The following is a 15,418-nucleotide window of genomic DNA, read 5'->3' on the forward strand; positions in this document are numbered from 1 at the left end:
CCCTACTCTCCAGCCTCCACCTCCATCCAGCACTGAAGGTCCCACATCTATGACTGAGCTGGTGGGTGAGCATATTGCCTTTTCTTGAACCACCTCAAACCCACCAGGCCACATCCCTGGCTTGTGTGCCCTCCTCCATAACCCCTTCTAAGACCAGCTCTGGGGACAGTCATCCATCCAAACACCATTCCGCAGAAGGACACGTCAGCCCCATTCTGTCTGCTTGCATCTGTGCTCTCTTCTCTACTAGGATGGCAGCTCCCTGAGAGCAGGTCTGCCTTGTTTCCCTTCTCTTTGTGTCCCTACACTCAGCACAGTGCCTGGCCCACAGTCATCCCTTCATAAATGCCTTTTCATTTATTAGAGACCGTAAAGTCTAGTGGGAAGGCACTAGATTTGGAGTCCAAGGAAAGGTATCTGAGTCTGGGCTCTGCCGCTTCTTGGCTGTGTGACCCTGGGCACCACCAGAACCTGTTTCCTTCTGTGAGGAAGACACTCTGTACAGTAAGATGGTATAGAGACAGGACTTACTGCTATTCATTCAACAAACATTTCCTAAGGCTTACTCAGTGAGGCCTCGTGAAAAGTAGTGAAGGAAGCGAGCTGTGGAGATGTGGGTCTGCCTTGTCAGGACCAAGCCCAGAAGCATGAGCTCACGAAGAAGTTTCCTGGGCCCCCCGCCTGCCCCCACCCCCTTCTACAATAGAGCAAGGCCGAGTGGGTGCCTACTGGGCAGGCCCAGGGCCCCAGGCGCACCGTGGATGTGGGCCGTCTGCCAGTGTGGGATGTTTACTTTCTTGTTGCCCCTCAAGGCCAGCGGGAACGTGACGGCATCACCAGCTGCGAAGACGCCAGGGATGTTTGTCTGCATCATCTGGGGAAGGAGGAGTAAAATGCAGATGGCAGCTGGGGAGGGGAGGGAAGACACACACACGGAGCTGGAAGAGACAGCAGCCAAGAGCCAGGAACTCCCAGCTCAGAGCCCAGAACTCCCAATCTGGAACAGATCTATGCAGCCCAACCCAGAGCCCAGCAGAGCACTCCAGGCCAAGGTCTTGACCACCCAGACTCACCCTTGGGGGGGCAGGGTCTCTGAGCAGCCTGCACAGAACCTCCCACTGGAAAGCCTCCCCACCCTGACCCCCAGAGGGGGCTCAACCTGACCTTGTTAACGGGAATGAAGCCGCGGGCATCTATGTTGATTCCGCTCTGTTTAAGGAAGCCTGTGGCTGGCAGTGCACCTGAGGGACAGAGGGAGGTGTGAGGTGGTCTCTCCCTCCTCCTGGTCCAGGTTTCCCTGAGAGATGCCAGCAAGAGGGAGGGAGGGCAGGGACAGGGCCCTGGGAATGCAGCTTTTGGAGCCTGAACCCTGGGGCTCCCTTTCTGGTCCTTCTGGAAGGTGAAAGGTAAGTATCTACCTTAACCCCAACTCTAGCTTCAGCCTTAGCCCCAAATTCAGTTCATCATGTCACCTCCAGCTTTAAGGGAGGTGACATTCAATGCTAAACTTTATGCCAGCTATTAGCCCAACTGTAAATCTAACCTCAACCTGCAGCCAAGCTCAATTCTAGGCCTCACCCCAGATCAGGCCCCAGTAACATTCCTCACTAGGGTTAGGACTCAAAGGCACCCCCAGCTCTAGGCTTGAGCCACCTCCCCCAGCCGACCCAAACCTCTACCATTAAGCCTAACCTAGGACCCTGAATGCCATCATCAGTCCTACCTCTTCCTGACCCCCTCCCTATAAGCCATACTTCAATGAACCATAGCACCAGCCCAGTAGAGAGTAACAGAGGGGGATCCCAAGAAGGTGCCCACTCACCAATGCCCACCACGCAGACATCAGCCCGGACCACCTTGCCGCTCTTCAGGACCACCTCCTTCAGCTGCAGGGAGGAGAAAAAGAAGCAAAAGATGAGACCTGGGACAGAGCAGGGAGGGGGAGACACCAAGGCTAAGAGGCCCTGGTCACACCTGGTCACACTATGAGTGCAATGGGGCGCTATATGTGGGAGGGAGCAGCTCCAGGAGGGAGCAGCTCTGGGAGGGGCAGGAAAACCCCAGGATGGAAGTTCTGCCCTCGCCCTCTCTGAGCCAGCACCTTCTCCATACTCCTGAGTCACCTGGGGATGTGTGGGGGGAGCCAAATATGGCAGGGCCCCCGCCACTGTGACCTGCTAAGAAACCAACAAGGCCGGTGGTGACCAGTCTCCACTGATGTGATTTCTCAGAACTAATCATGCCAAACTTGATGGCCTTGGCTTCGATGGGGGTAAGCCCTCCTTGGTCCCCACCATCCAGCTCCTAGCTCCACAGCCCCTTCAGATACCACAGCAACACCAGGAAGAAGATTAGCTGAACTGGGTGTTTTTTGCTTTTTGGAGGGCAATTGGGGTTAAGTGACTTGCCCAAGGTCACATGGCTAGTAAGTGTGTCAAGTGTCTGAGGCCAGATTTGAACTCAGGTCCTCCTGACTCCAGGGCCAGTGCTCTATTCACTGCACCACCTAGTCACCCCAGGAAGAAGATTAGCTGCATTGTACAGGAGAGGAAGCTGAGGCTCGTTGCCTGGGGAAAGGAGCCTGGCCTGGACTTGAGGTCGGGTCCTCTGACCCTGAACCAGCCTTCTTCCCACTATCCCAGGCTAGCCTGTTCACTTCAGTACCTGTGAGCCACCTATGTGAGAGGCAGCTTGGCATGGTAGATAGAAAGCCTGCCTTAGAATCAGGAAGTCCAGGGTTCTAATCCCACATCCTGGCTGAGTGATCCTGGGCCAGACTCTGGGTGCTTTTAACCAGTCCCAAAGATGGTCTTAGGGAAAACACAGGGGGAGCTTCCTCAGCCTAGAGTTCTCTATACCAGCGAAATCAGTCAGGACCTATTCCCTCTATGGACCAGGTCCTGTGCTAGCCACTGGGGATACAACGGACAAAAAAAGAAACTTCCCTCAAGCAGTTTACACCCTACTTATAACCTCTCAAATTATGTGGCACTCTACAGTTTACCACTTTACCATTCACAAAGCACTTTATCCTTGAAAAGTACTCTACAGTTTCCAAAGAACTTCATATCATAGGATAGTAGATGTATTGCTTGAAGGGACCTGAGAGGTCATCAAGCCCAACTGCCTCATTTTACTGAAAAGGAAACTGAGACTCAGAAATGAAGGGACTGTATTAAATAACATCTTCACCTTGACAGAGCTGACTCCATTTGGCATTAAGCCTCCATTTTGTGATGAAGTATTTTTATGTTTGTTTTTCATAACTTGCTTTTCAATATCAAGGTAAGCATAGGTTAGTAAACCCTGTGTGTGTGTGTGCGTGCGTGTGTGTGTGTGTGTGTGTTTACTGCTCATAAACACACTATATGGGACCCTCAGAGAAACACAGACAACCAAAGGGAAAATTTGCTAAACAATTATGTTATTAGTTATAGCATTAGGCACCAATTAAATAAACTGGTAAATAAATTAGGTTACTCCTTTGACCTAGCAATACTGGTCCTAGGTCTATATCCCAGAAGAGATTTTAAAAAAAGGAAAAGGACTCTGTGTGTGTGCGTGTGTGTGCGCATGTGTGCGTGTGCATGCGTGTGTGTGTGCGTGTGTGTGTGTGTGTGTGTGTATCAGCTCTTTTCTGGGGCAAAGAATTAGAAGTTGAGAGGGATGCCCCTCAGTTGGAGAATGGCTGAACAAGCTGTGCTATGTGACTATGATGGAATACTCTTGTACTATAGGAAATCATGAGCAGGAATCTCTTAGAAAACCTGCAAAGACTTGCACGGGTTGATGCAGAGCAAAATGTCCTGTGTGCAAAGTAACAGCAATATTGCAAGACAAGCAGCTGTGAATGACTTAGCTATTCTCAGCAATACAACGATTCAAGACAGTTCTGAAGGACTTGTGATAAAAAGTGCTATCCATCCCCACAGAAAGAGCTGATGATGTCTGAATACAGATTGAACCATACTTTTTTTACTTTATTTTTCTTCACTTTTTTGCCTATGTTTTTCTTCACAATGTGACTATTATGGATATGTTTTGCATGACTACATATGTATAACCTACATCAAATTCTTGCCTTTTATATGAGGGGAGTGGGGTGGGGAGGGAGAAAAGAAGAGAATTTGGAACTCAACATTTTAAAAACAAATGTTGGGGATGGCTAGGTGGTGCAGTGAATAGAGCACCGGCCCTGGAGTAAGGAGAACCTGAGTTCAAATCTGGCCTCAGACATATAACACAAGCTGTGTGACCTTGAGCAAGTCACTTCACCCCAACTGCCCTGCTTTCCCCAATCCAAAAAAAAAAAAAAAAAGTGTTAAAAATTGCTTTTACGTATAACTGCAGAAAAATAAAATACTAAATAAACAAAAAAACAAAGTACAGGTCACAAAATAAACCTCCCTACTTCATAAGCTAACAGAAGACTGGGTACCTTATCTCCTTTCTTGGCTGTAAAAAAAATAAATCTGAAGATATTATTAAAAAAAATTAGATTACTGACCATCAACCCAAATTGGGTGGAAGCAGCCAACATCCCTTGCTAGTACTACCAGAAATCTGCCAGAGACCTCCATGGGGATCACTGATCATAGGTCACTCCCAGGTTGTCCACACTTGAGACTCCAGCATCCACCATGTCCATTTGAGGGCAGTGATGACTGATGGAGATTTCCAGATTTGCCACACTGGACAGAGACACATGACCTCCAACCAGGCAGAGAAGGAACCTTGTCACTGAGTACTGGTATAAAACATCGTAGTGGGAAGGCCAAGGAAATTAGGCTGATTTCCTAGTGGGGTCAATGTTTGAATTGTCTAATCTGTTTATAAACTAATGTTTGCATATATTTCATTAATAAAGCTTGCTGGTATTGAGAGCTCTGGAGTCTAATCAGTGTTTCCACTGCACTAGTCAACATAAGTAATGGCAAAGCTTGCCTGAACACCAGGTGTAAGACGGAGCTGCCAGAATCTGAACCCATATCTGTCTTCCCAATTTGAAGTCTAGCACACACACTATTTACCGCACTTTTAAAGCATCTCATAATTTCCAAACTACTTTACAGGTTGGCTAGTGAGGTGGAAAGGGTTCCAGACTGGGGATTAGAGGACATGACTGGAGTGTGACAACTTGGCCACTTGCTGCCTCTGGCCTGGGACAAGTCCCCAAATTCTCAAAGGCTCAGTTTGTCCTTTCTAACATGGCATCTTACTTACTTTCACCACATCTCAACACTGTGGTGAAAACATCCTTTAAAGTGGGTTTCCTAACTTCTGATCTCTCAGCACCAGGGACAGCGCTCTCTGCCTGCCCTTCTCCCCAGCATAACCAATGTTTTCCTGAATTGGGTTGGAATTGGACTAGATGGGAGGAGCATTTGAAGGGGCTCAGAGAAAAGTGAGAAGAGAAGGGTGAACACAGGGATTTGTGGGGATACTCACCTTCCCTTCATGGGCTCGAAGCTCTGAGACTTCTGTCTGCATATAAAACTTGATCCCGTTGTTCTCAAACATCTGTTGCAGGAAGAGAAGAGGGAGGTTGTCCCCCAGAAGCTCCCCATCCCCACGGGAAGGGTCTCTGGGCCTCCCTCTCCCCAGGAGCACCATAAGAACACATGCTCAGCAGGGGGTGCTGCTGCTCCCCTTCAGCCAGGGCCATGGGACTACCTCTCACCTTCATGAGGGCTCGGCCAACCTTCTCCCCAAGAAACTTCCGGAATGGTGTCTCTTCTAATTCCACAACTGACACAGAGTGTGCCTTGTCAGTCAGGTATGCAGCTACCTCCATTCCTGATAAAGAGAAGGACACGCTGACCCCAGGAGACTGAGAGGGGCCTGGGGACCCTCTGCTGACTCCAGTGCTGGGCTTGAGAGGAAGATGAAACCCCTAGCTTCTCAAGGAAATGAGATGAGATGGAAACTTGGACCTCCCCAAGGGAATGAGATCAGGCTAGGCACTGACCTCTTGGGAGGAGGGATGCTCTGACCTGCTAAAGGCCTGAGACAAGGATGGGCCCTCAGTGTGAGGCCTCTGACCAAGGTCCACTCACCTAAGAAGGCAGCCCCAACGACCACTGCGTTCCTCCCACGAGCCAACTTCCCTATCCTATTGGCATCTTCCGGGGTCCGAATAGTGAAGACATTCTCTACTTCTTTTCCTTTGCAGTTGAGTGTCTTGGGGCTACATCCCCCCCAAAAAGAGACAAAATTACTCTAGTATCACCTCTATATTGAGGTTTCCTCTCCAACTTTTAACATTCATTCATTCAAAAAGCACTTACTAAGTACCTACTGTGTGTCAGGCTCTACACCAAGGGCTCTGGATACAGAGACAGAAAAGGAAACATGCTCTGCCCTCAAGAAGTTTATGTTCTACTGACCACAGGAATAGCAACATTGTAACAATGAACACTTGTGGGAAGATTTGGTTACTCTGACCAAGGCAATGATCCCAGACAAATCCAAAGGACACCCATGTCCAGAGAGAGATCTGATGAACTCTGAGGGTAAACTGAAGCAGATATTTTTGTTTATTTATTTTCTTTCTTTTTTTTTGCAACATGGCTAATGTGGAAATGTTTTCTATGACTTCACACATGATGGATATCAAATTTCTTGCCTTCTCAATGAGGGTGGAAGGGTCTGGAAGAAGAGAATTGGGAACTCAACATTTTAAAAAATGAATGGCAATAAATAATTTTTTTAAAAAGGAAGTTTATGTTCTACAGGAGGGATTGTTGGGGAAACAACATGTATGCAGTGAAGAGCAATCCAGAGTAAATTCAAGAGGGAGAGAGGAGGGCTAAGCCCTGGGTAGGAGGGGAAAATGGAGAAGAGAGGGAAGAAGAGGAGGGAGCAGCTGAGCAAAGAAATCTAGGCCATAGAGATGGGAAAAGAACACAGCCCAGGCATGGGGGCAGCTGGCAAAAGACCCAAAGGCCAGGGCTGGACTGCTATGTATCAGGGCAGCAAGCAGTGAACACAGGGAAAGTGCTGGGTAATTGGAATCGATCTGGCAAGATGGGCAGGAGCCGCACTGGGAAGGCTCTAAAGGCTCATGGGAGGGGTGGCTGGTTTTGTTCCAGAGTCAGGAGGGGGCCATGAAGCTTTCTGAGCAAAGGAGTGACCTGGCCAGAGTCAACCCGATTAGTGAATTCATCAAGAAACTTTTTCCATCTCCTCCTTAATCTCCCTCCCCCTAGACTCCCCCTTAATCCTCTCAGTTTTCCCCCAACCTTCCCATTAATCCCCATGAGACTCTCCAATTTTCTCCTGTAATCTACCCAAGTCCCCTGAACCTCTCCCCCACTTCCCTCTGAGGTGTCCTCATGCCCTCCAAGTAGATGAATAATGTCCTAACGACAAGACTACCATCTAATTATTTTATGGAGGAAAACTGAGACTGTGGGGGTCCAGTGACTCATATAAAGGTCACCCAGGCAGCAAACAGTGAAGTGGGATGCCAGTCCAGGGCCTCTGACTCCAAATGCCTGGGTTAGGAGGCTGGCCGGGGGAATGAAGAGGTCGGTGCACTTCCCCCTCATGGGCCAGCGAGGGCCAAGGGAGTCCCGGGCCTCCTGTGTTGTAGGGTAGAACACACCCCCTGGCATCCTCTGCCTAGTAAAATCCTGCTTCCCCTCCCGCCCCCTCCGAGAACACATCCTCTGGGAAGCCTGCCCCGATCTGCGGACAATCCCGCATGAACCCCTGCTCCTCAGAGCCATCATGGGAACTCTTCTTGATCCGTTGTTATTTTCATAATTAGGAGGCAGGTTTGGTAGAGTTTAAGTCTCCACTGGGTTTGGAGTCAAGTCCTGGGTTCAAGTGGATCCCAGCTCTGCCAGTCACTAACTTTGTGGCCTTGAGTAAGTGATTTCACCTTCTTTGGGCCTCAGTTTCCTCATCTACAAAACTGGCCTGACTCTCTCTACTCTATACCTCACAGGATTCTTAGAAGGATAATAACAGTATGTGTAGTGCTTTAAGGTTCACAAAAGCAGGTGTTGAGAAGGGTCTCCCTGGTAACTCCGCAGGACTCCATCTTCCCGACTACACTGTAAACAATTTGAGGGAGGGCTTATGTTCTACTTATCTTGGTGACCTCTTTGTATCTAGTAGAAGAACATGAACAGAGCAGTCGGTAAATGTTGAATGGATGGTTTTTCCCCATTTCGAGTAATCCACATAAGAAAAACCAAGTGGATGAAAAAAGATTATGACATGCAGCTGGATGTATATAATGTGGTGAAAAGTGTAGGATGAAGTGGATGAGTTGGGATGAGATAAGCCAAGAACTGGATGGAGGAGAACAGGAGGGGTTGTATTTAGGGAAGGACGTAGAACTTTCAATGCATCCCGAGCTGCCCCCTTTTCTTCTGGGGTTGCTCTGAGGCCAAAATTGTGGGTGACCCCAATGGAAATAGAGACAAACAGATGTCAGTGAGTGGGAAGACACAATAACTTAGCGATAAGAAATCATGCAAAAGATATCGAGGGGGATGCCTCAGACCTGCAGAGTCACCCAGAGAAGGCAGCTTGGCCTCCAGAGTGGCCAGTGCTAGATCTGGAGGCAAGAAGACCCAGGTTCCAGTCTTCCCTCTGACACTTCCTAGTTTGCTAGGATGGGCCCGAGTTTCCTCATCTGCACAATGGAAGATGCTGTTATATTCCCTGCCTTGAAGGGTTGGGTTTTTGCCTTTCCTGAGCCCCAGCACTAGGCACAATGCCTGGCACATAGTAGATGCTTAATAACAGCTTGTTGATGGAACAAAGTGATTTGCAGACCTGAGGGGTCTGGTGCTGGCCCAGGTCATTCCCCTCCCTTCCTCCACCCCTCCCCCACTCCCAGGGCACTCACGTGCTTCCTGGGGCCAGTAGCAACTTATTGTACTCCATCTTAAAGCCATCCTTGAATATGGCTTTCTTGTTCTTCACATCCACGGTGACCACCTGCAATGGGTAAGACAAGGAAGAGTTAAAACAGAACCAGAGTGCTGCAAATAGCCCAGTCCAGGACTCCTGGCGGGAAGGGGAGAGGTGGTGAGACACGTGACCCAAGCTCACATGGGGCAAGGCAGGATCTGAACCCGGGAATCTTCCTTCTTCCTGGCTGTTTTATCACTAGCACCGTGGGGTCAACAATTTTGTCACCCACTGCAGAGAGGGATTACAAGAGAGCAAATGGAACCGAAACTAAGATAGGGCCAGATCCAGGGCCTTGAAATTCACTTGGCCATGGTGACAGCTGAATTCCTTTAGCAGGTATAAACAGCATCTAACAACACTGGCGCAGTTTCTATGGCTTTGCTGACACGAGGGGCGCTTGCATCAGGGGTCAGAACTGAGAAATGCCGGTTCCAGGTCCTTGTGTTTACAAAGAAATGAACAAATACAAAATCCATTGCTATTTGTTAAGTGCCTCGTCCATGGAAGGCTCTGGGCTAGTCATGAGGAAGAGCCAGGGGCTGGAAGGGATCCCCAAGTTGTCCAACTTGCTTTACAAAAATGCAGCCCTGGCAGAGGACGAAAATCCCCATGACCATAACAGCTCGAAAAACCCTGTATCTGTGACCTCACTGGATCCTCATGGTAGCCCTTTGAGACAGGTGCTATTATTAGCCCCATTTCACAGATGAGAGGCTGATAGGTTAAGGGTCACACAGCTAGCAAATATCTCAGGCAACCTGCACTGAGGCCTCTCTGAGCCTTTCCAGACTTCCTTGGGACGCTGTGCTCCAGCGATGGACTCGGGGATAGAAAACTGGGGCTCGAGTCTCACTGCCATTTGCTGTTTATGTCACCTAGTGAAGTCCCTTAAACCTCTTTGAGGTTCAGTACTCTCATCTGTACAATGGGGATAGGAAAACCCACCCTGCTTGCCTCACAATGGATCCTTGTGGAATGAGATGTGGAAATGAACCAAATGAGATAAAAATTATAAATCTGCTCTGTAACTGCCAAGTGTCACAGAAAGGTCAATTTGTGAAATTGATTGTTTGAGCCCAAATGTCAGACTTCAGATTTATCCCCCTTAATTGTTCTCTTCCATAGTCTGGCCCGATGCTCTGGCCTGCTGAGAGTTCTGTCATGGTGTTCTCCTCCATAAAATGCCCCCTCGGATCCTTCCCGTCTTGGACACCCGATGACTCCATTGCTACTTCTCTTCCCTTGCCACTGCTCACTGGGAAGTCTCACTATGGCCAGGATGGGCCCCACGTCACCCAAAGGCCATGCCTAGCTCTGACAGGTGGAAGAAAGTCAAGTGCAGGCCCAGAATTTCCTGCCTCTGAAATCCCCATCTCCCGTCAAGTTTCAGCTCCGCTGTTTCCTGGTCCTTCTTCCCATATTAAGGGCTCTCCCCCATGGGCTAGTCTGCGTTACTTCGTATAGTCTGCATGCTAGTGGACAATAAGTTCACTGAGGGCAGGGACTGTTTTGATTTTTTCTTTGTATTTCCAGTACCTAGTACACAGTAGGAGTTTAATTAATGCTTATTAAGTGTAACTAAAAGAATCCTTTCCTTAGAGTACAAAGTCCTGACTCTGCCACTTACTCTCTAAGGCCCCAGAACAGTGATTTCTTCCTCCCTTAAACAAAGGGTCTGTGGACACCACAGCCTCTGAGGGCCTCCCACCTCTCTCGGGAGCGGCTGAGTCTGAGTCCCAGCGGTTCCCATCCTGATCCTTAACAAGGTGAGCAGAATGCTCCTGCAGAATGACGTCCTGTCTGGGTGCCATGTTGTAGGAAGGGGCTCACAGGCATACACTATGGGGCCTAGCTGAAGGAACTTGGGATGTTTAGTCAGGATCAGAAAGCTGTCTTGTGGTCAAGGGCTCGGGCCGGTTCTGCCAGGCCCAGAAGGACAGAAAAAGGGGTGGTGGGGAGCAGAGGCAGCTTCTGACTTGCTGTGCAGAAGAAATGCCTGATCATTGGGACAGTCCAGAAGTGGAAAGGGCTGCCTTAGAGGTAGGGAGATCCCCATCACTGAAGCTCTCCGCAACTAAGACTTCTCCTCAGAGACACCATGGAGAGGATTCCTGGTCAGGAATGGGCTGGACTGGATGGTCTCTGAGGTCCTTCCCACCCTAAATTCTAGAACTGTAAAGCATGTGCTTACTATATAGGAGCTGTTCTATTCTCCCAAGTCCTAGCAGCCAGAGAAAGGGGGATTGGGACCCAAAGGCTGAAAGCCACTTGTTTTCCCACACTACACACACATTTGTCCCCCTGCCTCCCTACGTCCTCCAAAAAAGAAAACAGCAAACTAACGATGGACAAGCTTACACCCTTGTTTTCAGAGCCATGATCCCTAGAAATTCTGGCCTCTCCACGTTTGGGAGCCAGGCCCCATCATGAGTGCAAACGTTTTGCCCAGAGATGCTCCTCCCTGGGGTCTCTGAGAGAAGAGAGCAGGATCACAAGGACTCTTGTGTCATTTGTGACCCCAGGGGGATGGACTTACCTCGCAGGGGGTGTCTACATGTTTGGAAGGGGAATCCAAGGAGCTGTAGCTGGGCTCTGGGAGGAAGGGCTCTCGATGAGAGCTGGCTGCCCCCTAGTCTGTTACAAACACCGACAGGAGCCTCCCTCCACGTTAGCCACTAAGAGGGGTAATTGCCTCACAGGCAAAGGGGTGACAGGCAGGTACTTGGCCACAAAAGGCAATGCAGGTTTCTCTGGTAAATCTCCCCTTTCGTGTCTCCCAGAGTTTGCAAATTGATTTTTTTAATAAATTGCTCCAAACCCTTTATGTGTCTACAGAGTCAAAGCCCTTCCTCCCCAGGGTCTCCTTGCTTCCCTCAGGTTGGCTTTTGGGAGCCATCCTCAGAGTCAACTTGACGATTCAAACTCAATAGGAAGCAATTCCTGGAATCCCCAAGGCTGGATTTTTTGTCCAGGCTATAAAATTCCATGGAGACAGTCAGGCAAACCAGCTGAGATCCATGCAGCCTCTGAGCAGTCAGGTTTATAGCCCAAGCCCACTTCCCGACTGTGGTACAAGGAAGTCTGCTCAACTTTGAAAATTTCCAACCTTATTTCTGCTATTTACAAGCTGTGTGAACCAAGGCGGGACACTTCTCTCTAGTAAACCAAGTCTGACAATACTTGTACTTCCTGGCTAAGAAAGTTGTTGGAAGGGAAGATCTTTGGGCATTGCAGAGATAACTGTTATTACACAGAGCAGTCAAGTGGGTTTGATTCAGTAGGCTATGGCTTATGGTGGGAATACAATAATGCAAGGGACAGATTAGGTGGAAGAAGATGCTTTCTTGCATGGAAAGCCATGAGATAAAGTAGAGAACCAGCAGAGGTGAAGATCAAAGCGGGGAGCAACAGAAGGGATGTCATGGTGGGGATACACCACGTACCACCTGCCCAGGTGGAAGACACACATGATAAGTCCTTGAAGAATACCACCAAACTGGGATAAATGCACCCTGATGGTGAGAGAGAAATTAAACAGTCAAGGTAAGCCTGTCTGAAGGGCGGCTAGTGGGTGCAGTGAATAGAGCACTGGCCCTGGAGTCCGGAGAACCTGAGTTCAAACCCGGCCTCAGACATTTAACACAAAACGTAACCTTGGGCAAGTCAACCCCAATTGCCCTGTTTTGCCCCTCCAAAAAGCAACAAACAAAAAAGATAACCCTGTCTTATCATAAAAATCATTCCATCCCCCAGAAGGGAAGGGAAGTGAGGAAGGGAGGTGAGCCTTGGACCCAAGTCTAACCAATGAGGAAGAAAAGGCTGCAGATGTGAGAATGTCAAGTACCTTCAGACATGGGGACCACATGATTGCTTTGTGTGGTGTACTCACTATACCACCCTGTCTTTTCTTGCCTTGACCCCACCCTTTGACCAGCCCCAGTGCACCAGCACAAAGAGCCTCTGAGGATTCACTTCTCTCTTATCTCCTAGTGCTTTGGACACTAGCTCTTCTCATTTCTCCACAATCCGGCCAGCTCAATCCACCCCCCATCCAACTAGGGCCCTTATCTTCACATCTGTGTAACACAGCTAGAGGGCAAACTACATCTTTGGCACATTTCTCCTCTCCTCTTAAAAATGATGGATTGGACTAGAGACTCACCAGCTACCTTCAAATCTCATTCCCAGGGCTACTACCCCAAACCAATGGGTCTTCCCAGAGCTGATAGCCTTTCCACAGTACTGCTTCCTTTTTCTAACAAGAAATATCCACAAAGCCCCCTCACCTGGGTCTCAGTCAGGACTTCGATGTCATACGTCAGAAAGAACTCCTTGGGCCTGAGGGCAATCTGCTCTGGCTGGGAGTCGAGGGACTGCAAAGAGGAAAGTATTAGAATCATCCCTGACCCTCTGGTCTCCCTCCCATTGAAGTCCTAGGCCTGAAAGGCTGCATGGGCTCTGACAACCTCCCCTTCCCTGGTCACAGTCTGGCCTCATTCTTGTCCATTATTACAAAGAGAGGTAGAACTATCAGTGCTGAACCAGGGCTCAGAGCTCTAGGATTTCTGGACAGGAAAACCTACCCTGAGAAATAGAGTGGTCAGGGTTTGTCAAGTAGGGATTCTGGGGCTCTGCAGTCACTTGCCCTCTCAGCTCTCACCCCTTAGCTGCCCAACAAATCACAACAATGGTAATGACAAATGACAGTATTTACACAGCCCTTTAAGGGGCACAAGGCCCTTCACCAAGGCTCCCTCATTGGAGCCAGGACCTTCACTTGATCCACATTCTCCTCTCCCAGCCACCCTCTCATTCCAGATATTCTCACTCCCTTAGTTCTGTGGCACAGCCTGGCTGCTGTTCCTTCGTCTACTCGAATGGATTAGCCTTCTCTGGCCTAAATGTGGGCACCCCCAGGCTCCTCTAGGGGTCTCTCTTCCCTCTCCCCACTCCTTCGCTCTCCTGGGGATCTCAGCAGCACCCAGGGTCTCTGCAGATGCCTCCCAAGTTCCTGCTTACAGCCGAGGTCTCTCTCCTGAGCTCCCGTGGTGCTGGACAGCTCCCCTGATCATCCCACCTCCCTTACTGTACTTAGCACAGTACTTGGTGCTAAACAAGCCTTTAATTAATCTTCATTCACTCGTCCTAAACTCAGCAACGCTAAAACGTGCCTGGTCCCTCTTCCTAACCTACTGTTGTTGAGGGGGACGCCTTCATGTCCCTCCCTCCTCAAACCCAGTCAAACCTTGCCAGTCCTCCACAACATCTTTCTCTCCCTTCCCCTCCTCGAGACTCACATGGCTTCCACCCTACTCCGGGACATGGCTGCTTCTCCCTTGGACCTCCTAACGGGTCTCCCTGCCTCCAGTCTCTCCCCTCTCCGATCCCTTCTTTTCAGAGCTACCCAAGTGGTCTTCCAGAAATACAGATCTGACCCCGCCACTCCTCTGCTCTTCAGTCTTCAGGGAGCCCCTAATGCCTCGAGGATAAAATCACAAATCCTCAGCCTAGCATTTGAAGGCCAGGCTTCAGCAGACCTGTCTGGTCTTTCCAAACCAGAGCCTCCAGCCCTGCTGCCCTCCTCCAAGCATGTCGGGGGCCGGGGCATGGAGAAAGCCCAGGCCAAGGAGAGGAGGCTTCTCAGAGGAGGCCATGCCCATCGACCAGCAGCCTCAGGGCTTCAGCAGGTAAGAGCCCTTACTAGGGGCCTGTGGGCTCAGGAGAGGGAGGATTGAGGCACCCTTCCCCGGGTGAGGACCAGCTGTGTCTTCCTGAAGTGAGAGTAAGTTAAAGAGGTTTCCTTGTTAAAGCCCCTTTCCATTTTGATTCAATTGTTTCAGGTGCACCCGACTCCTTTTGACCCCATTTGGGGTTTTCTGGGCAAAGACACTGGAGCGGTTGGCCATTTCCTTCTCCAGCTCATTTTGTAAATGAGGAAACTGAGGCAGAGTAAAGTGATTCGCCCAGGGTCACACAGCTAGTTAAATGTCTAAAGTGGGGTTTGAATTCAGGTGTTCCTGACTCCAGGCCTGGTGCTGCATGCTCTATGGTGACCCCAGCTGCCTCCTCATTTACACATACCAGAGAGGGCTGGTAAGGGACAGAATCTAGATTTGAACTCGGGTCCTGTGACTCCAAATTCAGAATGCCATCCAACTCCAAGACAGTTAGAAACCAGGCTAAACCTCTGTCTGCTGAATCTAGACCTGCCTTCAGCCCTACAAGGAGAAGCGTCCTGGAGAAGTCTGGAGCCCTGAGAATCATTCTAGCCAAAAAGAGACAGAGACAGAGAAGGAGGGAGAGGGAGAGAGGCAGAGAGACAGAGAGAGAGAGAGAAGAGAGAGTGAGAAAGAGAGAGAAGAGAGTCAGAGACAGAGAGAGAGGGAGACAGAGACAGACAGAGAAAAAGAGACAGAGACAGACAGAAAGAGGAATAGAGAAGAGAGACAGAGAGAGAGAGAAGGAGGGAGGGAGGGAGAGACAGAAA

The 15,418-nt window shown here is 49.5% G+C and overlaps 1 protein-coding gene across 2 annotated transcripts in view; it reads right to left on the reverse strand.

Annotated features, from left to right (window-relative positions):
• AIFM3 (AIF family member 3) overlaps window positions 1–15,418 on the reverse strand; it is a 49,577-nt gene that overhangs the window by 8,164 nt on the left and 25,995 nt on the right. For both annotated transcript variants that reach the window (XM_069100896.1, XM_069100895.1), the window contains exons 9-16: window positions 13,218–13,304; window positions 8,864–8,955; window positions 6,057–6,187; window positions 5,681–5,796; window positions 5,449–5,520; window positions 1,823–1,886; window positions 1,165–1,241; window positions 757–874 (exon numbers count right to left, since the gene is read on the reverse strand). In XM_069100896.1, coding sequence (XP_068956997.1) covers window positions 757–874; window positions 1,165–1,241; window positions 1,823–1,886; window positions 5,449–5,520; window positions 5,681–5,796; window positions 6,057–6,187; window positions 8,864–8,955; window positions 13,218–13,304 — 757 coding nt within the window. The remainder of the gene's footprint in view (window positions 1–756; window positions 875–1,164; window positions 1,242–1,822; window positions 1,887–5,448; window positions 5,521–5,680; window positions 5,797–6,056; window positions 6,188–8,863; window positions 8,956–13,217; window positions 13,305–15,418) is intronic.

Source organism: Petaurus breviceps, unplaced genomic scaffold, assembly GCF_028583685.1.
Source record: "Petaurus breviceps papuanus isolate PSGF00001 unplaced genomic scaffold, PetGlider_PUasm1.0 428, whole genome shotgun sequence".
NCBI lineage: Eukaryota > Metazoa > Chordata > Mammalia > Diprotodontia > Petauridae > Petaurus > Petaurus breviceps.